At 47.9% G+C, this 24,301-nt stretch overlaps 2 protein-coding genes across 4 annotated transcripts in view; one reads left to right on the forward strand and one right to left on the reverse strand.

Moving 5' to 3' along the window:
• LOC135901959 (serine-rich adhesin for platelets-like) overlaps positions 1–24,301 on the reverse strand; it is a 184,422-nt gene that overhangs the window by 120,468 nt on the left and 39,653 nt on the right. The window contains exon 1 of one of the 3 annotated variants that reach the window (XM_070525669.1): positions 11,229–11,308. The exons of the other annotated variants lie outside the window; for them this stretch is intronic. The gene's annotated coding sequence lies outside the window, so the exon portion shown is untranslated. Of the gene's footprint in view, positions 1–11,228; positions 11,309–24,301 lie in introns of those variants that run through there. 3 annotated transcript variants of the gene reach the window in all.
• LOC135901962 (dihydropyrimidinase-like) overlaps positions 10,684–24,301 on the forward strand; it is a 54,982-nt gene continuing 41,364 nt past the window's right edge. Inside the window, exon 1 of the mRNA XM_065431824.2 lies at positions 10,684–10,978. Coding sequence (XP_065287896.1) covers positions 10,976–10,978 — 3 coding nt within the window. The 5' untranslated portion in view covers positions 10,684–10,975. The remainder of the gene's footprint in view (positions 10,979–24,301) is intronic.

Genomic DNA, 24,301 nt, shown 5'->3' on the forward strand with positions numbered 1-24,301 from the left:
CCACTTTGCACCCGTCTGTGTGCTTTAGTGATCGGTAGAGGTCCGATGTAGTCGACGCCAACAGTACGAAGAAAACAAACACGCAGATCCCACGCAATGCGGGTATCGATGTAAGCGAAGCTATTGACGGTGCTACAGTGGTGATGTGATGTTAAATGTTACCTTGCCTGTACCACTTGTGCTTGTCCCCGTAGTACACAGAACACGGAGAGAGACGTGTCATTCATTCTCTCATTCCTTTACTGAAGGGAGCCCAAATGAGCAACGCTTTCTGACGACGCATATTCTTTTTCCCGTGTCATGTTAGGTGAACTGCAACACACGCTGCCCATTTGCTGACTGCGTCGGTGCGGGATCCGGTTGTGCACATTCCCCTGCCTCCTCCTCCTCCTCCTCTCTCTCCCCTCTTATCCCCGCCTTCTCCTTGAAGTGTCGTTGCTGTCGCGCGTGAGTGCGGAGGCAAGCACCGCGGCTCCCGAGACGCTTCTGCGGGGGTGTCCAGAGGGCCCAATTAGGGCGTCCAGAGGGCATTGTAGCGTCCTCCAGAGAGCTTTAGAAGGTATTTCGACGTCCCTCAGGGCGCGTCAAAGGGCACTGTGGCCCCGCTCTACGGAAACGTCTTTGACGTCGCCTATCTTCTCCCCCGCTTCTATCTACGTGCCCTCTCGACTTGCACGCTAGCCGAAAGGTAAGCGCTGCAGCTTCTGCAATGCTTATGGGGGGGGGGGGGGGTCACGCATGACTACAGCTGTCGAAAGGCTAACGTGACGACGGCCAGGAAGCTGGAGGGGTCACTGTGCGCGTTCGACGCGAAGCGAAGTTCCAAACGAGTTTCTCGAGTAGACTTTATTCTCTGCCACGCTCCTGCCATGTATGTACACGCTCCAAACCATCCCCCGACACGGCGTGTAAGGAAACAGCAGCAACAGCGCAAAAGTCGAAGGAAGAAGCAAAGAAATCTTGACTTTAATAGTTTCCAGAAGCGGAATAGGTGTCAGTAATCCAGACTGCCATCTTGGATGTCGCGTGTATTGCTGACACACTTCGCAACTCAACCTGTTGTTCGCAACCGGCGATGAAGGAGAGGACATTGCTTTCCATCTTCGGCCCGCAAAAGCATTCTTATAGAAGCGTCTAGTCATTTACGGAATTCGTAGAAGTTGCCCCTGCCAAGATTTTTTGTTACGTGTTCTAATTACTACTTTTTGTTGAATTTTCACTATATTTATCCGATAAATATGTTTCTCGTTTTTTTTCGAAAATGTGTTACTTATAATCATTCAATTTCGCATTTGTGAACCAATGCTCCTCACGATTTGTTGCATCTAAAACAAAAAGTTTAAATCTACTGACGGTAGGAAACGAATTTATTTATTAAGGTCGCCAATTTGGTAAACATCGTCGATTATTGCTAAATTTCAAGAATGCACTACCAAGTACACAACGTTGTAACTTAACGAAAAGCGATATCACAATTTTGTATTCTGCACATAATAATACCTTTAAAGCGAGCACAATCGATCTATTATACACCGCTGTGAAGTTTAACACTAATATGTGAGATAGGACTTTCGCAAAACCCTTGTTTACATTGTAAAAAACTGGCTGTGGCTTAGCTAAGGTTAAGCCCAGGATGCGAAGCATACTAGCCTTTATTTTAAAGCGACAGCGTTAAGGAGCTCGTGTCGCAAAAAAGCCGGTGTCGTCGGCGTCGGCTCAGGCGTGCGGCGCTTGCTCAGGCGCACATTTCGTTGTCGCGCCGAACGCTGCGTTGCTCGACGCTCACCGCGTCCGATGCGGGGCGCGTAGTCGCTGCGCCGTAGCAAAGCCACCTAGAAACAGTCTCTGTAGCACGCCGCAACCTTCGCTTCTCATTCCAACGAGCAGCTCTGTCTCCAGGAGGCATCTCACCTCGTGAGTGTCTAGCAGAGGCAAGCGCAGCTGCTTATATACCGCCGCGACGCCGCGAGTTGGAGCCCCGTTTCTCCTCTGTCGTGACGTCAAGGTGTCACGTGGTCAGCCTTGAAGGCGACGCCGCGAGCGACGGCGCGAGTTGGAGCCCCGTTTCTCCTCTGTCGTGACGTCACGGTGTCACGTGGTATTGAAGGCGACACCGCCGCGCCTGAGAAGCTGGGTTGAGCTCTAGTAATATGCTTCGCATAAAAAATGACATTAGGTGTACATTAGCAGATAGATTTTGTCCGCTTAGATGCTCTAACGGCAGCAGCTTACAGAAATGCGATATCTGTTATTGATGCAGAGTTACGTATTTGTAAAGTTCACACATCTGTTTTGTTCAAGCTTATCGATTTCCGACGAGGTCAATAAAATGTTCCAGGGCCTAAATCTAAATTCGGTTTCCCATAGTCCCCTTAATTTAACTTTCTCTTTCAAGCGAAATAAATTTCATTCCAAATCGGTTCGGTACATGTCTCATAAAACCATTTCTGCGTTTTACAAGCGTATGAACATACGGCATCGGAGCCGGCCGCGAGCTAGAGGATTCTCTTAAAGCAATAACGGTAGCGCTAAAATGAAGACAGAAAAAGGCGACATTCGTCCTACGGTTATTGCTTCAAGTATTGTCTTTGACTTGCCACCAAGCATGACGAAAACCACCTTCATTTTCACCGTTGCGTTGTGGTTGTAAAGCTACACAACGTTGCGCATTACATAGTATTTCTGGTTGAGTCGGCTTAAGAGAACGCACAACGCGTTTAAAACCACGACTATACACAACCACGACTTCCACTGGCAATTTTCCTGTCGCAAGCATCAACTCGTACTCCTCCCGACGTTCACCTAATAAAATATGCAGAAACATCGAAATTCAGTAAAACCTCGTTATAACGAATTTGGAGAGTACCCAGAATTACTTCGTTATATATCCACGATTACATGTACTGAAATATCGATCTTTTTGGAGGTTTCAAGAACTCCACTAACTTTGCTATATCCATTATTTCGTTATAGCGATGTTTGACTATAAAATTCTTGCTAAACAAATACAAATGCAATGTAATTTTTTTCATTCTGGTAAAGTAAAGAAGTATTGTGAATAGAACGCTGTTTTAAAACAGCTTCGCTCGTGCACAGTCTCGTAACAACAGTAAAATCACTTAAGAAAAGCAACACATTGACAGAGAGCGTATTACAATAAGGTATATGCGCACTGGAAAATAAGAAACATACAGGCAATACTAAGTAATAGCAACGGCTGCTCGGACTATTCGGACTAATGTGCTCGGTCCGTATTCGAAATCTTGAATATTCGCCTCACACATAACCATAACGCGAACCCTTTCACAAAAGTATATTCACTACGCACACGCACGCACGCACGCACACATGCGTTAGCATTACGAGTGTCAAAGCGGGAAAAAAGGCATGCGTGTGAAGTGCTGGAAGCCAGTCACATGATAAGGATAGAGAGGCGGGAGAGATTAGGGAAGTATATAAATATATAAAGACGTGTGTCGAGTTAATTTCTGAACCCCTTGCAACGTAGTGAACGCAGTTTAAATCACGAATCATGTACCTCAAAGAGGTACGACGTAAGGCTAATGCACTGTTCGCGCATTTACCGCTAAATCAGCACTGCATATCGTTTTCCTGTCATCACCAAAACCTTAATTTAAACCATTATCTCCCAATGATAAGACCCGGCCTGTTCATAAACAACAATGTGTGTTTTTTTTTTCCTGCAATGTATTATGCGCGAAACATGGCGGTGTACATATGGTCCATCTGAAGCATATGTCCTCACAACAATCAAAGAGTATATTCAATTGCATCTCAACAGAGTCTACTGAGGTCAACAAAAACTAAATAGAGAGGCAAGAGAAGCCCTACAACGATTTTGGTAAGCGTGTTCACTGATGTACTGCGATTTTCCTCGCCATATCTGTATGCGTACAATATACGAACTTATTTTTCATGTCTTAGTTCATGCCTTTGATAATTAACTGCCGTTTTAATGGTGAACGTCGCAGCCATACATAGCTAGGCACTCAAGCTAGAGAAAACTAATCTAGGTACAACAGCGTTGAAAAGGGTCTGTCCTGGACGTGGGTGACTGCGATTACCTCCGCGTTCCGATTCTCATGTCGGCTCTCGACACGGACACGGGTGCGACGCGGTGTCCATTAATCGTCGACCTGGAGCGAAAATGTCACCGTCCACCATCCCACGTGTAATGTCAAAGCGCTACTGGCTACGTGTGGGGGGTAGCACGAACGTAATTTAGACTCAATGGCATGTAATAAGCTGTTACGTTGTGGACTAAATGAAGCGTGCGCAATGCAAAATCACTCGCACCGCGAGCATTAGGAGCCCGCTAAAGGAAACGCGAGGTGGTATTAAAATAATCAACCTTCCATCCACTGCGGTGTCTCTCACAGCCGTTGTGTTGCGTTGTCACACCTGCCCGTTTGTCCGTCTGCCCGCCTGCCCTGACCTGCTCTGCTTTGAGCTGTCGTGCCCTGCACTGCTTTACCATGCCTTGACTTTATGTCTGCATTGTCCTGCTTGCATGCCCTGCCTTGTCCAGCTTCGTCCGTCTGTCCGTCAATTCATCGACATCAATGCACACCTATCCATGCACCTACATGTTCTTATACACAAGGTTGCGAAATTTTGATGCAAACTGGCTGCTATAGAAGGGCACGTTTGCTATACTCTGTGTAACGCACATATTGAGAGATCTTTTCCAAGTTACACGCGGCGCTGCACACAATTCGGCGCGGTCTACGCAGGACTGTTGGCCGGCCGTGGCGAAACCACTCAGCGCCTGGCTTATCGGGCGCCAACAGTATTCACAAGTGCGCCTCTCGTGAGATCCAAACGAGGGAGACGGTGGAGGTTGCGCAATTTAGTTTATCTTCACTCTAGCAAGGCTAAGCTTTAGGTCACCGGCTCAGGGTGACTTAGCATAAAAGAAGTGTGGTATCAGGATGTGCTACCTCACGGGTCTTTATACCACTGCCTACGGGATCGAGCCGCTTCGCAGAAATTGGCGCGTTTTCTTCCCCGCAAAGCATAAAAATATTTTCCGCTTACCGCTGCTCTGTTTTTGCTCAAATTTCGCAGCAAGACGGCATTTCATGGTCCGGGTCGCTCGATATAACACCTGGCACTATTACTTGCCTGGTTTGTCGAGAAGAAAAAATGCGAATTTGCTTTCACCTTCAACCTTCGCAGCGAGTCATGTCCGAAACATGGCGGCTATGACGTTACCTCGTCGCTTCTGGCGTCAGCAGTATAAAACAAATCTTCACCTTCGAGATTCGTTTTCATAATCAATAAAACTATGTGGAAGGGTGCAAACGAAGGGCGAATTCGTATTTTTTTTTTTATGACAAGCGAGGGAAGTAACAGTGACGAATGCTGTATGGAACGACCCGGACGATAAAATGTGATCTTGCTGCGTATTATGAGCAAGAAAAACCGCGTAGCGGTTTGCGGAAAAGCTTCTTTTGTTCTTATTGATTCTTGGGGTATAACCGCGAGCCTCTGTGGGAGTATTCCTTGTTGGACTGGTTGGTGAAGTATGTCTGCCAGAAGAGTGCTGCAAATGAGCAATTATACACAGTCGATGACCACAGGACGAGGCCAGTTTATTTGGTCGCTCCGGTCATACGAGGGTGAATCAGAGTATTTGCCCCTATTTTTTCTTCTTTCTTTAGCCAAAACCCGCCGTGGTTGCTCAGTGGCTATGATGTTAGGCTGCTGAGCACGAGGTCGCGGGATCGAATCCCGGCGGCCGCATTTCGATGGGGGCGAAATGCGAAAACACCCGTTTACTTAGATTTAGGTGCGCGTTAAAGAACCCCAGGTAGTCAAAATTTCCGGAGCCCCCCACTACGGCGCGCCTCATAATCAGAAAGTGGTTTTGGCACGTAAAACCCTATAATTTTTTTTAGCCAAATTACCGCTGTAAAGGCGAAGTCAACATATCCATTCCCAGCGGTGGACACTTCTTGGACCGGCCCGGCACGTTATCTGCCGGTAGCTCCGCGGCACAGCGCTGCTATCAGTTGTTGAAGATGGCGGTTGTGCTTCACACGTCCACGGCGTACGAGCAACGAAGTGTGATTCGTTTTCTACGGAGCAAAGGACGAACGTCCATCGAAATCCACAGGGAAATGCAGCACACGTATCGGGAACGGTGTCTCGCTTTGGGGATTCGTGTGAAGTGGTGGTGGTGTGAGTTCGCAAGAAGCTGTGCAACGACGAAGCCAAGACAACGGTCCTACGGTGTTCCACAGTCAGCCGAACGGAAAGGGATACTTACATTGAGTATTTCTTTTTTCTTTTTCAGTTATTCAATTTTACCCCCATTTAACGAACGTCTACTTCGTGTCTTACATATGTGTTAATTTGTACACATTTTCTCATAGCAGGTATCTGTGTTTCGCGTTGACAGCAACAGCCAATTCCGGTTATTTCCCTTTAATGCTATCGCATAAAAAACTGTGAGCGACATTATTAGGCATATGACGCAGTCCATGGTCACGTGGACCTTGTGATATCAGGCGAGCCGCGCTTTCGATTACTGCAGTCGTGCTACTTAGTATTTGCAAGTATGCAAAGCAGATGGCCCAACAGCAAAGGAGCGGAGCAACCTGCGAAGGAGCGACGGAATGACAGGTGACGTCACAAGAAATATGCAGAAACCATAGAAGATTATTGTCAGGATCAAAGAATAATTTTCTGAATACGCTTGATTATCTGTGAAAGCTATTGGCTAAAGCTTGTTCTCGTTCCTCTGCGGTTATGGCGGCCTCCTTTTGACGTCTTGCCTCGTGTCGCATTTAAAACTTACGTTCCTTATAAAGAACGTTCCTTATAAGTCACCACAGCAGGCCGCTGCTTCGCCGACCCACAAGGTCTACCAACCTCTGGCGTGACGTCAGCGCCTTTCCGACCAACCAGCGAGGTCCGGAGCGCCAGTGCCTTTCCCTCTTCCCCAGTGACCTACTTTCTATCAGCTAGCTTCACCTCCATGACAAACCTCTGCCAATTCATTCGCTCTAAACCAAGCTGAGTATTACATCACCTACAGTTTTCGCTTGTACCAACGGGTGTTGTTCAGTTGTCTATTGACTCTCCATGCATTTTACGCATTAAATTCAATGCAGTAGAACGAACTCGGCTCTTGCCAAGCATTTTGAATCATGCTTGCCGCACGTTAATCAAGACTAAGGCGTTGAAATCTCGGAGGGCATACAACATTGTCGCACATACTGTACATCAAGTATTAAACATGAAATGCCTTTAGCTCCCGTTGCCGGCGACCTTCAAATGACCTTGAGCTAAAATTGAGAGCCGTTACCCGGGCAATAAAACGAGAACGTCCGGGCAAGTTGCGAGAACAAAACGATATCATCCGGGCAACCACCCAAAACTTTCATAAATGCGGTCTCTGGCCCTAACCTTTTATATAGGACCGCATATTACATACGCCAGTTACTGCCCAAACAAGCTACTTAAGTTACAAAAAATATTGCTTCCGAATTCTTCCTAATGTTTGTTCACAATACCACTCATGCTGTAACTTGTAGTACTCTGAAGGTTTATTTGTCAATTCCACGTAGCGACGCACCATACACTTCATTGTAACCTTTTTGGCGCTGATCGCCAGCGGTCCGTGAGTTCCGTGGCACGGGTATTGCGTCGCCTCGATAGGTGGCGCCACGCGGTGCGGCGCCTCTTTCAGGCGCCTCTACCCACCGCGGTGTCTTAACGGTTATGGTGTTGCGCTGCTAAGCACGAGGTCGCGGGATCAAATCCCGGCCACGGCGGCCGCATTTCAATGGGGGCGAAATGCAAAAACGTCCGTGTCCCGTGAATCGGGGGGACGTCAAAGGTCCCCTGATGGTCAAAATTAATCCGAAGTCTCCCACTACGACGTGCCTCGTGGTTTTCGCACGTAAAACCCCAGAATTCAATTCATTCTTCTAGTTGGGCAGTGCGCTCTGCCTCCCTGGCGTCTTACGCTGCCTGCCCTGCGGCTTTCAGCCGGTTTTCTCCTAACGCCAGTGTGTGTCGTGTCTCTCTTTTTGTGGATCGTCTTAGGTGTTTGAGTTGTAACGTTAAGTTCAGAATTATGTACCAACTAGGCCCAAATGAAGTGTTATTGAGATTCTCCTAACTGGGCAGGGTCCATATGGACCAGTACACAGTATACGTGGTGCGGTGTGGTGCGCCTATGCGAACATGCACCACAGCCATTTTTTTTTTTAAGATTGTGGGTAGAATCATCTCCAACTAATCTGATTTGCCGGTTACCATTTCATGCTTACATCTATTGTCGGTTACGGGAAAGCCCGCAATTTATTTATAAGGTTAGCTGTTGGATTGCACGTGACAAAATCCTTAATTTTGTACATCGCTTGCTGACCTGGTTTACTACCACGAGCGAGTCTGGCGCAACACATACTTGTACAGTTACGTTCAGTTACCCCTCCTTTCCATGCTACGCCGCGCTGGCTTCGTTACTTCGAGCAAGCCTCGCTCAGAGAATGCAGCCTGGACACAACCTTTTGTACAGAGTTACAAGTGACACTAAAGAGAAACAATCAATCAATTAGATTGATAGAGCGTTGTTTCAAAACTCAATGTGGTAATTTCGCGGCAAGTGTATGAACATTGGAACAGAACACTCAGGTTCACAATTCTATTTTGCGAATATCGCGCCGAATATACCCCAGCGCCAGTACGTCAACGGGACGTACGTCACGTTGACGTCACGTCACGTTACGTCACGTCACGTACGTATGGCTCGATAAAGGTTCTCGAAACTTGCTAAGCTCAGTACTTGGCTCTCTTAGGATATAATGTAGTACATATTTACCGATAAAAAAAAGTTAGCCACGCCTGAGCAGACGTCGCTGAAAATTCATGACGTAACCGAGAGCTGGTGCGGCACCTTGAAGGCGGCTTCGTCGCCAGTCTTTTGTTTTTAGTTCTTTTTCTGACTAACCAAGGTGCTTCCCACGCAGCAATAGTTGCCTTTTCTGGTATCCTAGGCAGGTAACTTACAGTACGCCTCAATTTAATGTTCTCTTTAATGTCTACTTAAATTAGAATCTGACAAAAGGAGAAGAAATATATTATGTTTCCGATGCTAACGATATGGTTCCGCAGGAAGCGACAAAAACTTACGGTACGAGCACACATCACCAGAAACCACAATTTTTTTTGTGTGTGAACTCCACCACAATAAGCGCATCATGTCGTGTCATCGGGATCCTCATTTTACAGTGAAGCTGTAAATGGAAGTCGAGGCGCCTGCAAAAGTTATTTACCCGTTTTCCTGGTGTCCTGTGAGAACTACATAATGCATAGAGTTCAGGTTTGGAGGGAACGTTAGTGGTGATGTGCGGGCAAAGACTGAAGTGTGAGAACTAATTACGGGGGCTAAATTAAAATTGCTAACGCTCTTTTTATGCCTGCTTAGAAGCACTATATGAAATGCGTAGAATGTTCCCCCGATGCCCTGAAATAATCAACTGTGGCAGCGACTTGACGTTTACAAAGTTCGGGGCAGGGGGCATGTTATAGGTGACGTACTCTGAAAAGTTTAAAATGTATAGGTTAGTTACAAGATTTGCGAGTAGTTACCAATTATTTGTTTTCATCATTTTTGTCCACGCGCGTCTCGATGGAAACGACTTAGCAAGCACAGCTCTTAGGTGCCCGTTCCTGTGGCGAGCGTTAGCGTCCCTCGTAACCGAGCTTACGAAGGATGAAAGGGCGAACACGTAGCGAAGCGTTTGATGAAAGACGGCGGTAGCGAAGAGAGCGCGAGGAGGAAAGCGGAGGAGGAGGGTACGGCGAAAGCGGGAGAAGAAAAGCGTAGTGCCCCGAAAGACGGGCTCTGCGGCGACGCTGGATACGAGATGGCGCCAGAGTAGTTCGAACAAAGCGCTGCTTGAGCGGGCGACTGTCTGCGGCGGCTGCTGGGAACCGCCCCCACGCTTCACCCACGCGCTGCCTCTCGCGATTAGCCGATCAGCGAGGCAGTCGCTCCACACCTCGCTCCGTTTGCAACGTGCCGCACGGTACCGCGCCAGCCAATACATCGCGAAACCACGTATAGAGCCGCGCTCGAATTTCACTGAGGATAGCAATAGGGGCTTGTTGGTACGGCATATCTTATTTTGTTATAGCTCAAGCTTGACAAGGGCAACAGAAGGCACATCTGCCACACACAGCGCTTGTGTGTCAGATGTGCCTTCTGTTGTCCTTGTCAAGCTTGCGCTATAACAAAATAAAAAAATCAAATTTCGTATTATGGAGTATCGCAATCGTCGGTGATATTTTCCACACATTTTGCGATATTTTACGGATTTTTTTTTACATAGTTCGTAAAGAAATTGACCCTTTTTGGTTGGAGACTAGCCAAAGAATGAGGGGTGGAAATTCGAAGTTATCCTTGCAGCGCCTTCGAAATGCCTAAGGGGCAGGAAACAGATTCTCTGCTGATTAAACTTATCCGAAGGAGTTCGTGTTTGAATTCCGCGGAATGTTTTACCAACAAATTCGACGTACCTACTACCCGCAACGTGGGCTTTCCGCGGAAAGAAATCCGGTTTCGGTTTCGATCTCAACTCTTTCTCCCTCTCTAGCGAAGAACGACATTCCAACCGGCAACACTGAGCAGCCGCACCCCGGTGGCGAAGCCGACAGCGCAGGAGCAGTAGCCCGGAAAGAAGGCACGGCGCGCCGGGAGCTTCATTCAACGTGCGGATTCAGCGCGTTTTGACAGCTGCTGCCAAAGGCGATAGGCAAAGTTTTGCTCTCCCGCGTGTGTGTGTGTGCTTGGCGACCGCATCGACTTGAGGAATCCGAATCTTCGCGAGGGACGCTCGGCGTGAAACACAGCCGACGTTGCGGGATTTGCGAGAGGGCATTTTTCTTTTTCTTCCCTCCCTCCGACTGACCCGGCCCGGGAAGGCGACACGGCGGCATCATGGTGAGTCCAGCAGGCTGCGGCGCGCGGGGTCTCTCTCAACTTTCGGCGCGCGTTATTTCGCGCCGGTTGGCGACGTTGCGCTGTTTAGGTGGCTCTTCCCGCTTCAATTTACGAATGTTTTTTTTCGATCTCTGCACCAGACGCCGCGCCAATTGATCGCGAACCGGGGGCGTTAACCTCCGCGGTCGAAGCGAAGCTCCTACATAGATCGCCGCCCGCTTGACCGTTCCCGACCGTTGCGGAAACTTACCTTTTTGTTCTCCTTCACTCGCTCCGTTTCGGAGTAGCAGCTTCGCTCGTATCTCCCGCTCCTACTTATACCGGAAATAATGGATTCGGTGAAGAACGTTGCGCGAAACAACCGAGCTGGTTTTCATATGCAGCCGCACTGCGCCAGCAAGCTTTCATTCATTGAAGCATGGCTGCTAATGCTTGACAAGTATCAAATCGTTGGCGCATTCGGAGTGTCTCGAAAGCGACGTCATCTCTTGAGTTATCTGGGCAGGCCCGTGGAAGTAGGGAGTAAAAAAAAAAACAACTCTAGTCGTCCTTGATTGCATGAAGATACGGCTCTGCACCGACGCGCAACTTCAAAAACCGATTCCCATCGCGCCTGCAACGGCCGATTGGCAGGAGGCGGTACGCGGCTCCTGTAGCGGGAATAACAAAAACGGCGGGAATTACGAACGTATTTATAGTTGCCGGCGTGGCGTTGTTCGGAAGTTACCCGCAAACAAATCGCGACCTGCTAGGCGGTTCGCGGTAGAATACCGTGAAGCTAAACGCGACAATATAGGACGTTTGGTGTGTTGTGATGTGCATGTCGTGGTTAAGGGGTAGCGATCGCTACCTTCCTGCTTGCTTTTCTTTTCTTTGTACAGTGTGAGAGCAATATTTTTGCAGGTATAGCGTTCTACTGCTCCTAAGAGTGCATGAGATGCACAAACACGAATGTAAAAAAAAAAGACGTTGCAAGCAAAGTTTTAACGAACTTCGTTGACTTGCACGCAATCTCGTCCTCGGCTGGGTTCGTTACTTTCGGCCTACGCGCGACAATTTGTCGAGCACCGCGTCGCCACTTCCGTTAATAGACCTCCGTGTCCCGTCCTCGGAGGTCGTTGACCGCGCCAGCTGCGCTATTAATAGCCGACTCGGGCATTATATCGGATAATTGACTTAATTGACATGTGGTGATACCGGTTCAATCGCTCCCGTAAAGCGTACGCCCAGGCGTCGTCTGCTCGCAGACACGCTCACCAACGGGTATGGGGCTCCTCGTGGCTTATTGATTTGATCTCGTCTACAGCTTCGCGTTGTTTTGGCCAGACGGGTGGACGATGTCGCGGTGATTCAGCCAGACCCATCGATTCCGCTGCGCCCGCATCCTGCACTTTTATTTGTGCGATTTTATGGCGTGATATACCTTTTATTTATTTTTTTTTTTGGTATCGGACAGCGTTCAGTGTTCGTGCAGTATTCAATGAGATTATAGTTGTGGCATGGGCGGTGCACAGCCATAAACATTGCATGAGATTACACGTTGAATATGATAAAGAATAAACAAAATTGCACTCACCGCATTTAGTTGTGTATCATTCTATTAAGCGCTTTACGAAAGCTTCGGTTCACATATAGTCGAATGTGTGTTCGATCAGCATAATCATGTTGTTGTTTCCCTAATACCATAGCGCCCATATCGCATGACAGCACTGAATACTTTACAACGTGAAGAACTCCCCTTCTAACGCTCCCTTGCTCCTATTAAATGTGGCACGCTAATGGGTGTACGCAGCGAAGTAAACTTATGCTTTGTCACCAATTGCTCGCTGAGAAATGCCGCGACTGGTTAAGCGTATCGTTTGGTGAAAAGCCGTTACAGTGTGGCCTGTGCCACAGAACATGTTGTTTTTCAGACAAAATTCGTATCTGGAAGCACACAAATTTCAATAGTAGCTGTTAGCCACCGTTGGTTTTTCAGTTTTTGCGGGCTTGTTTCACGTGCGGCGATCACCGAAGATGTGAAGTTCACATTGCTGTTTCACGTGCAAAACAAGCCACACATATTAGGAAATTGATGCTCCATATCGATTTGGAATAATCCACCCATTACTTGACCAATCCCCCATCGTGGGTAGGAGCAACACGTGTCACAGGCTACAACAACAACAACGACAACAACAACAAGATGTAAACTGTTCTAGTGAAGCGTTTTCCGCGTTTGAACTCGTTAGTCCGCCAAAACAAAATATCAGGCAGGCCACAGTCAGTGTCTGACGATCTGCATTGCAATTGGTTCCCCGTGCAAGCCGCATTTCGTATGTAAAATCGTAGCATGAAGATCTTCGCTCTTTGAGAGACTTAACAGATGCAGTAACGGCACGAGAGGTGAAAGGTGGCGTCTGAAACGTGGCGGCAAAGACGTGTCTCCGGATCCGCAACTACTTCCGGCGCATGTAGTCCGCAAAAGCGTAACCTTCGAGACCTGTTTCTGTTAGTCGGAGACGACCGTCGCGTGGACTTGGACACCACCTATTCCGTGGTATCGTCACCACCCTGTCGCTTACGCGGATCCCTTATTTTATGTAAATCGCTTATGCTTACGTTATCTGCAGCAGATTTACACACAAAAATAAAAAGGTCGCACAAAACAGTCGATTTTCAGCAGGACCTGCTTAGATCTTTTGCGAATATACTGTAGATTTAACAGCCCGCATTAAAGCACATTCGGGTCTGGTTCTCACGCGAAACGCAGACTTATCGAGGTCAGGTGCGTCGTAGTTTCCTACGAAGACCACTACCGAAGTTGCAAGCACGGCGGTTCAGACATGGGAATGTTGTTGTTGTTGTTGTTGTTGTTGTTGTTGTTGTTGTTGTTGTTGTTGTTGTTGTTGTTGTTGATGATGTTGTTGTTGTCGTCGTCGTCGTCGTCGTCGTCGTCGTCGACGACCTGAATCGCCGTGGCGCATACCCACAGTGGGAAAGTACGGCCACGAATCGATAAGGACGAAGCGATAACAATTTGTAAGTCGAAATTTACGAATCAAAATTCTACGTTGCGGAATAAGGTACGCGAACACACAATCAACACAAAACGATTACTCAAAAAGAGGGGGGGGGGGGGGGGGGGAGATTAACCTAGCATGGTAATCTATTATGTTCAATGTCGGTTAGTACGCGGGTTTGCCTAAACTTAATCCTTGTGGCTTCGGACTGCTTCGTGACTTGGCAAACTGACCATTTTCGACGACGTATTGCGCTAATAAATGCAGCAATTCGCAGTTAATATGCACACGTGCAGAGACCACAAGGACGTCTGAAGAAAAACGCACGAAGACTATACACAAATAAGAATCACATTCTTGTTTACCAGACAATACGCTGGAGGGTCCGCTATGCTGAAAGCCGTGTGATCGGCTTGACAGGGACCGGTAGACCGTTACACGGAAGCCAGCGTGCAAAGTTCAAATATTCAAATACGGATACGCCGTGACAGCGGCAAAATGAAAGCAAGCAAACTAAAGTCCCCAATACAACGTATTCATGCATCACACAGTTACACCTCAATTGTAGGAACTACCCCATTATTAGCAAAATACCTAACGTGATTGTCTAAGGCACACAGAACCGGAGTATGTGACCGCACCGTTTTTCTTTCTTTTTTTCTATAAGTGGCCGTATTTTCATGTGAGATTACTGCGTAGTGGAGCTTGGACCTTTGTACCACTCATAGTTTCCATGGTAACTGAACGATATGACGTCTGCAATGGGCGGAAACGGAAGCCGCGTTAGCGACCCGACATCTGAAATTCTTCCAGCGCCGCCGCCTGTACGTTTGATGCGCACCCGTCCACTTCGCACGTTTTTGCATTTGGCGTCCGTTCAGAAGAGTTCTTCAGTTTTTCATCACTTCTTTTTCTATTACCTGCATCTCTACTTTACTGAGCCCAACGTTTTCCTTTTTTTTTCATATTTCTTTTCTTTCTCTCATTTCCTTTTCTCAACGCTACTGGAAGCAGACGTCCAGGCGGGACACGTGTTCCATGGTTGCCCGCTCATGATTGGTTCTCCCTTCTGCACTGTCTTTTTTTCTACGTCTGCATCTTTTTTACTTCGTCTGCTTCTTTTTTTCATCGTCTGCTTCTCTTTGCGTGGGCAGCAGCTGCCCCTGCGGTCAGTTCGGGTGGCTGCGCTCAGCGCGCATTGAGAAAGAACCGGTCTTCCCCCCCCCAGACACGCGTGGATACGCAGACAGCTTTCGAGCGGCATCCTTTTCAATGCTTGCTAGTTTGCTTCGCTATTCTTCTCCCCTTCCGTCCTCGCGAATTCTTTCGCTTTTAGAAAATATATTGCGATAAGGTTTGCAAAGGAAAGTGGTCGTCATGGGATTGACAGTAGTAATAAATATTCTGTAACGACTCCTAATAGTAAGCATGTTTTCTGCCCTAGTTAAAGCGTATCGTTTTTCAGCACTGTTTAGTATCTTATTCCCCCGTAAGGCGATACTCCCAAGTTAAGCCTGTAATGCACAGGTAATAAATAAATAAATAAATAAATAAATAAATAGATAGAAATTGCACGGTTTGAGGCAGTCAAACGCTTGTGGCGCCCTTAAACGATATTGCACTGCCAATACCGACACAACACCGACCCACGATTCAGTAGGGCATGTGTGTTCTGTGTATAGCATGGCGTCTGCTTTGCACCTTCTTTTTTCTTTTTTTTCTGGCTTTATCGTTAATGATATACTGCGGCACGTCCTTAAATGAACGTTCACCTGTTTGTATCCGGCCATTGTCGGCACGGAGCATTCGAGAGCTGGCACGCATAGGCGCACGCTGGAAGTTTCTAAATATCGCCCGTACATGTCCTCTAACAGCTGCGTGCTAGGGGTCGGCACTTTTCTCTGCGTTTGGCGATCTGTACATGTAGCTTGTACTAAACCGCGTGCCAGGTGGTGTTTCTGCCACAGTATTGCCTTTCGACGCCTTCACTGCATCGACGTCGCGTCTGTGGCTGCCCTGCAAAGTTTACACGGCGATAGCGTTTCAAAAACTACACCTGCCGAGCACATGCTTCGGAAAGCAGGCGAACGTAACCGGAGCCAAAATCGGTGGCCTGCGGATTGTGGCGTCACCTCTGAGCGAACAGGTGAACCATAATGGTGGTCCCCAAACCGTCGGCGCCGCGCTATTTCGTCCGCGTTCGTTCACAGGTGGCGCGCGCGTCCGCTAGCTCTACCGCGATCAGTCAAACAAACGAGTCAACCGTGACCTGACGACATGGTTTGTCCATGCTCTTACGAGTTGGCGCAGCTGCGAACGAAAGGCTGCCATTGCGCGCGAAAGCCCATAACCGGCACTTCCAAGGCCGCGCGCACTACCGAGGTTTCCTTTTATTTCAGGGCCGAGGTCGTCCCGCCGGGGCGGATGTGATCGCCTCGCTACACCTCGCGTTCGGCGCACATTCTGGCGACAGCGCAGCGTTTCTCGCAGAGAGATCACCACAGGGAACTGTGGCGCTAGTGCACACGGGAGCTGCAGGACAGTTCAGCCAGCGGTGGGAGTGATGGGTAGTACATGGATTAGTACGAGTAGTAGTACATGGGTAGTACATGGTAGTACATGGGTAGTACATGGTTAACTACGTCCTTCTGGCTTTGACAAATGTCTCCGTGACTTTGCAAAGTGATCATTTAACAGCGAAGCTGTTAGCCTCCAGTTGGACGGCAGTTTTTCGTGTCCGTGTTCGTCAGCAAAAAAGAAAAAAAAAAGTGGGCCGATTCCAGCGGCAGCATGGGGCAGGAGCAGTGGCTTGTCGTACCCCCGCAAGGCAGAGGCTTGAAGCACTCAGCAAAGTGAAGCGAACAGTGCCACGCATTCTTTAGAATCGCGCGCATACAACATGCAGAACGGCGTACGCTTCAATAAAGAAGAAGCGCGAAACAATCATCCGAACCGCATAATTCGTGATGAGGCGCGCTCCTAAAAACAATGGGAAGCCCGCGGCGCTACTCGCATGCGTTTCCCTGTAAGGCTTAGCGACTGATTCAATGTTGCAGCACAGCTATGGGCGGCGGCGTGCTGCAAAAGTTTCCATCATTACCATTGTACTCTAAGTAACCGTTACTGCCATTACGCTAAAGCAATAAAGTATTGCATAGCCACTTAAGAAATTTACGCATATGCCACTGAAGGCCGAGATAAAGCGTATAATAAACGAAACCACAAGAACCTCTGAAGCCCGAAGCACGAAGTTGACACATCCATGCACTACCCATCATTATCACGGTGGCTGAGCGATCACAGCGCCACAGTTTCCTCTAGTGATTATTGCAGGAAACCCTATGGTGTTTCTATGAAGGAAAAGAGTGCTCAACATCCACCGAAGTTAGCGGCACATATTTGTGCTTCAGAACGTTCGATGATCCAATTACAGAATGTTCGCCGGGTCAGAATCTTCGACTATCCTTTCGGTATACCGAAAACCCGGGATTTTTCGTACGAGACAGACTGAAGTTTCGCATTCCATCAGCAGCAGGTCTGGTTTGGGGCTGTTGACGAACTTCTCCTGAACGTCCAAAATTATCTGTGCATTCCGGGTCAACGTCGATTGCGCCCCATCATTCGAGTATCTCGGCGAAATCGGCTAAAAAGAAACGTGGAGTGGGCGCAAAGTACGCCTACAGTCATCTGAAAGTGTTTCAATTGTCGCGCAGCGCAGCTTGAGTCTTTCTCACAGCGATGATCTCGTCTGCGGCGAAGCTATTGATAGAGCCTTTACACCGACAAAAATGTACGTGGGTAACAATCGGTTGCCTCGAGCAAAGTTCCCTAGTGAATGATAGCATTACAAACAAAGTGAGGCTAAGACAAAACACGGAAGATGGCATTTGTAGGCTCAGAAAATCCAATATAGACACCAACATCGAAAAAAAAGGCATTTAGACACAATAAAAGTGCCACTAAAGTGCTTCTAGGTCCATAGTTTGTGCTTATACATTGAATATGCCAGATAAGTACGTAAGAAAAAACATGGTATTTTGCCTAAAGTTCCGGTATCCAGTGATAACGGTGGATTCCTTACAGCACCTCCTGGCCGGTGCAGGCTGCTTAAACGTACACATAAACCGCTGCAGAGAACAAAACAACGCTAGGCACACGAGGCTAACCACCGTAGATCGATGCTGCGGTCTGCCGACTTCGCTGTTCACGAGTACGCATATACGCGCGACTCACCCAAGCGTTCGGCCAAGCATTTGTGACTAACCATATAGTCTCGTGACGATGTGCCATGCACGCGTTCCGGTTCACCACTTCGGCATACGGCGGCCGCGGCAAAGGAAAGTGAGTTCAGGTTGGGAGCCTCTATAGAAGCACGCATGCCTGTACAGTTTAGTTTTTACAGAGAAGCTGCTGGCCTCTATAGTTGGTCGGGTTTTTTCGTGGCGTGCTCACCCAAAAACAGGGCAACTGGAAAAGGGGGTTTGTGTTCGAGTTTCCGCGGAACAGTATCGTGTTTTGTCGTATATTCGAATTGCAATCCGAAGCTATCATGTCTTGTAGGTAGTGTGCAAGTCGTACTTTACGAATTTCAGGATACATTTCTTGTTCTGGCATTTCGTTGTTTCTTTAACATAAAAAGAAGTGGAAAACAACAACAAAAAAAGAGCTACGCCTGCCTCTCTAACGCTGCCAACCTTAACTTTTGCTTCTTTCTTCCTTACTTTCTTATTTTATTTATTTATTTCGAACGGTTCTTCTAAGAGCTCAAGGCGTGGTTGGTCTAGCCTGCGCAACAATGCGTCGCACTAGTCACTAGTGAATGTAGACGATGTCGGCACGGGGGCTTGAGAAATCTTGCTTTTTTTTTTTTTTGCGGCGTTCTCGATGGCGCCGTTCTTAGCCGCCCTATTATTGGCTCGCCGCTTGTGTCTATCGGCACTCAGCGACCATGTGACGCCGTCTCGCCGTGCCTCGTGACCCGCTTTAGCGAACGCGACGGAACGACTGCCAAACGCAACTTGACCTGGCACGAGTTCGAGAGCGAGTCGATGTGTATCTGTGCCATGCAGGGTGTCAGCAGCAGCGACGAACGGCGAAGCCGCTAAGCTACCGCGGTGGGTAAAAAATAATAAAACAAAGACTCAACCTTGAAAGAGCAAAAAACATCACGCAAGTCCAACGCGCACGTTGGAGTCCAGGTGAAGCGGCGCATATTAAATCCTATACACATACCAACATGAGCTTACTTTCATTACATGCAGCGTGCAGCCTCGTGCAATGTGTGTGCTTGTCCGCCGCGAAGGTCACAACTTTTATCTATCATGCAATCCAGAACCTTTGCGTACTCAGCTGCGAACCCGGCAGTATAGGCAAAGAAAACTTGACTTTAAGAGAAGAAAGTAGTCAGGGGAAAGTATACGAGAGGGGGACATGACGAATTTGGTACAAGGTTTATAGTAGTACAGAATATGTAAGGGTACATGGTCAAAATTATCATGTCTATCCTCATCCTCCGTCTTTATAATATTATCGCGCATGCAATTCAACAGCCGCGGGCATGAACTCCCAGCTAATGTGCTGCTCTGTCTGCTTGACGAGCGAATTTCGCATACGTGCCTGCCATATATGGTCGGGAAATTTCGCGGTTCGCTTAAGCGGGAAATCGTATATTGCAACTTTTTCTCTCCCTTCTTTTTCCCCGAGTACTTTTTAACGACTGGCTATCGATTACGAGGGCAAAATTTAGTTGCGATGAAGTCTGAAGTCACTCTTCCCTTTTATGTCTCGCCACTCGTAGCCTCCTTTCTTCATTATTTGATTCATTTCCCCATTACGTTCTTGCTTCCTTCTTAACTAGCTTCCTTTCTTTCCATTTCTTCCTTCCCATGGTGATTATTTCCTTCCCACTTCGCTTACTTGCTCCATTCCATCCTTTCTGCGGCTCTTCTCTCCCTCTGGCTGCCTTCCTTTCTACATATAGCTTCCTTTCTCCTCATTACTTCCTTCCCATTCCTCGCTTCATACCTTGCTACCTTCCCCATTCCTCGCTTCATACCTTGCTACCTTCCTCCATTCCTGACCCGCCGTGGTTGCTCAGTGGCTATGGTGTTGGGCTGCTGAGCACGAGGTCGCGGGATCGAATCCCGGCCACGGCGGCCGCATTTCGATGGGGGCGAAATGCGAAAACACCCGTGTGCTTAGATTTAGGTGCACGCTAAAGAACCCCAGGTGGTCAAAATTTCCGGAGTCCTCCACTACGGCGTGCCTCATAATCAGAAAGTGGTTTTGGCACGTAAAACCCCAAATATTATTATTATTCCTCCATTCCTTCACCCTTGCTTCCTACCTTGTTCTAGAGTTATTTCATTGCCGTACCAAACCACGTGACCGTAGTAGCCGAGGCTGGTGACGGCTGCAGGCACACTGACAGTAGCAGTCACCAAGGGGTCTGGAAGTGGCACGCGGTGGTGGCGGATATAATACTCCCAGTATGCACGACTATTACTGTCGCGACGTTCTTCGTTCATGTCGAAGACACTAGAAGGACAGAGTCCACCTCCAACCTTACTCCGACATCCTCAACTTCGGTCGTTCCTCGGATGATGCCGAATTTTAGTACACATAAAATACATACGCTCTTGCATACAACTATAGGTACGGGCACTTTTTTTTTTCAGGGTACCGTGAGACTTTTTATAGGGCCCCTGTTGTTCTCTTGTTACTTATAACGTGTAAACCATTTCCGTGGCAGTTAACGCAACAACTCCAATTATCACGTGGAAAATATTAATACCCCAGCCACAAGGATCCCCTTCGGATCGCGATCCAGCCCCGATCGGGATCCAAATTTTCTACCGGGCATTGTTGCCCCTCCCCACCACAGCTTGCGCAAAGGAGCCGATCGCGATAGAGCTATTTAATCCCGATCGGGCTCGATCGCGATCGAAAGTTGCCCGTGTGACCGGAGTATTAGACGATACAAACAAATGCAGGGATATAATGTGTCACTAGCTCTATGCAAATAATAATCTCAGAGTCCAGATGTCACCTAATTTTTTTCCCATTAACCTCCGCGCAGAGCGAATGTTCTCAGGAAAGACATACATACATACATACATACATACATACATACATACATACATACATACATACATACATACATACATACATACATACATACATACATACATACATACATACATACACATACATACATACATACATACATACATACATACATACATACATACATACATACATACATACATACATACATACATACATACATACATACTTTATTTCAGCAGCTCACAACTTATTACACATATCGTGCCCGCATAAGCGCAAGTCGCGCTTAATGAAGATGTTAATAATAATAATAACAATAATAATAAGAAGAAGAAGAAATTTCCAGTCCAGGGGCATTCTGACACCGAAACTACCCTCGCGTGTCCCCGTCGTCTGGCAGGCGTTCCAAGCTCTTTCCATCGGTCACCCCGCCTACAGCGCAGCCGCGAGGGAAAGAAAACGCAGCCTCTCCGCGCACAGCTTCCGTGTTCCTAAATGTTTTCGCAGTCGGCTGTATACGGACGCGGCTCGTACCAAATTAAGAGGGCCCTTAACTGCTTCGCATCGGATCACGTGCTCGGGGCTATGCGCGCGTATATATATACACACGTTGTCGACGAGAGAGAGAGACGGAGAGCTCCATCTATGTACACGACGTGGCTCTTCCGAGAAGCGAGAAGCGGCACATCTTCCCGTTGAGAAAGGCAGCGTTGCTCCTTGTACTGCACGAGAGGCGGCACTCCCCTTTAATCTACGCACTCGCTCCGCCACTGCCAGTCGACGACGATAGTCTCGCGAGTGTGTTACGTCACGGCTAGCGCAGTTGCGTGCAGTGCCGCGAAAACCTGTTGTCTGAAGAAACCGCGCAACAATTAACCCAACATACCGTATGCCCAACGTATCGAAGGCGACAGTTTGATACCTCGAAATGCTCGTTTATCCGCGGAGCGAGAGAAGAAACCTAGGGGCCCGATTTTTTTTTAATTAACGAGCATGTGAGGCCAACACATTATGAAGCCAAGGAAAGCGTAGGGGAGACTGTTGGTATACTTAATTGGAGTGTAGAAAATGATGAGCGAAACGGAAATGAAAGTAGACGAAAGAACAACTTGCTACCGGTGGGAGCTGAACCCACAAACTCTGCATTACGCGTGCGTTGCACTACCAATTGCTCGGCGACGGCGGCTGGTCCCACGTCCACATCTATGTGTGCGATGTAACGCCAGGAGTGTTAGCCAGCGCCACCTATGGCTACCGCGGCGTATGACGGGCAATTGCACGGGTAACTGACGGGTAAGTGAGCAAGAATGCGCAGTTTCAGTTGTGGGCAGTTCAACATAGATATTGCTAAATAATTACCACATTAATTTAGTGTTAACTCAAATTACATTTCGTTGTTTTTGTCTGTATATCTACTGTCCATGGCCAAAGATTTGATCACAAATTTGATATTACCAACGTTCATGCAAACTTCCTACTCACAGATTGGTGGTATATATGAGAGCGCTCTACAATACATCAATTTTCTCCACTTTAGATGCCCCGATGTGCGCAGCTTATGAAATTGTGGTGCCGATGTTTACTGCCGCGTTATAGTTGTAAATTTAGTATTTGAATCTTGCAATCTTCAAGAATTTTCTATGAAATATAAATACGGGCTTCACGAATCTCCCTACATTCACTGGGTTCTCGCGTATGTTTTGTCCTTTTACATACAAGAAGACTCATCAAATTTGGATAGGAGCTCTCGAACTAAGCCTTCCTCTTACCTGTTATGTGTTTATAGTGTAGGAATACTAAGGAAAAGTGAAATGAAAGCGGACGTAAATACAGCTAGCGGAAGGTAGGAGTCGAAACCCCACATTTAGCGTTACCCGTGCGCTAACCTGCCATTGAAATACCGCGGCCACTATCCTCCCATATACCCACGATCGCGGATAAACCAAGAGACAGTGCGGATCGAGTGACCTGAGTAAATCTGAAAATTCAAATAAAATCTAACCACTGTCTTGAAAACCCAAGATAGTAGGTAGATCTGTTGAACCCAAGATTGTAGGTAGATTCTGAGAACCCAACGCAAGATTGTGGGTAGACCTTGAGAACCCAACGCAAGATTGTGGGTAGACCTTGAGAACCCAACGCAAGATTATGGGTAGACCTTGAGAACCCAACGCAAGAGTGTGGGTAGATTTTGAGAACCCAACGCAAGATTGTGGGTAGATTTTGAGAACCCAACGCAAGATTGTGGGTGGATCTTTTGAGAACTCAACCCAGATTGTGGGTAGATCTTGAGAACCCAACTCAGGTTGTTGGCAGATGTTGAGAACTTAAGCTAGGTTGTTGGTAGATCATGAGAACCCAATTGTGTGTAGATGTTGAAAATCCAACCCAGATTATGGGTAGATCTTAAGAATCGAACCCAGATATTGACAAGCTTGTAGTAGATCTTGAGAACCCAACCCTAGATTGTGAATAGATCTTATGACCCAAGTAATGGGTTGATTCGATTTATTTTAAGCTCTTCGGACAGTGCACATACGGCCGGCCACAACACTTTATGGGACACGTATGAAGGCAAGTAACAGACGGCTGGGGTATCGGTGGCATGAAGGCAGAGAATTCCCAAGATGGTGCATATATGTATGGGAATGCCCAAGATAATGTAACTGTATTTGAAGCCAGGCATACGTGCCTGGCTGATGCACTTCGACAAAACGAAAAGTGCTAGCAACCACTGCGTCGCCAGCAGCTTCTCCGCAAGCAATAATTCGTTCAATGATGAAATGGTTACATCAAACGATATAAAAAAGCGTTTAGGCACCGAAGCACTTTTCGCAAACGTGCCTCAACACGGTACGCGCGGTAACGACCGTATGGGAGAGATCTCGCACGGCGCGTTGGCAGGGGCTTCTGCTGCTGCTGCATGCAATTAAGCGGGTCTGATGATGGCGCCCTCCCCTGTACACGTGCCACGATGCCGCGCGTCGCTCTGCGCGTTTCCCGCCGAATCGCTGGAAGGCGCGCTTGCAGTCGTGGCGGAACTGCAGCTTGCCGTCGCGACTGACTGCACATCACTCAGCCGCCATCGCCCTTGAAGAGGAGTAGGGGGGGGGGGGGGGGGGGGAGAGAGTCATTAAGACAGCGCCGCCGTCGCGTTGCCCGGAAGCCCCATCGTGGGGGCGTGCGTGCGTGCGTGTGTTATATCGTCCGTGTGTTCGTGCACGTACAGTCGGTCACAAAAGTTTACGGAGCA

Source organism: Dermacentor albipictus, chromosome 9 (assembly GCF_038994185.2).
Source record: "Dermacentor albipictus isolate Rhodes 1998 colony chromosome 9, USDA_Dalb.pri_finalv2, whole genome shotgun sequence".
Lineage (NCBI taxonomy): Eukaryota > Metazoa > Arthropoda > Arachnida > Ixodida > Ixodidae > Dermacentor > Dermacentor albipictus.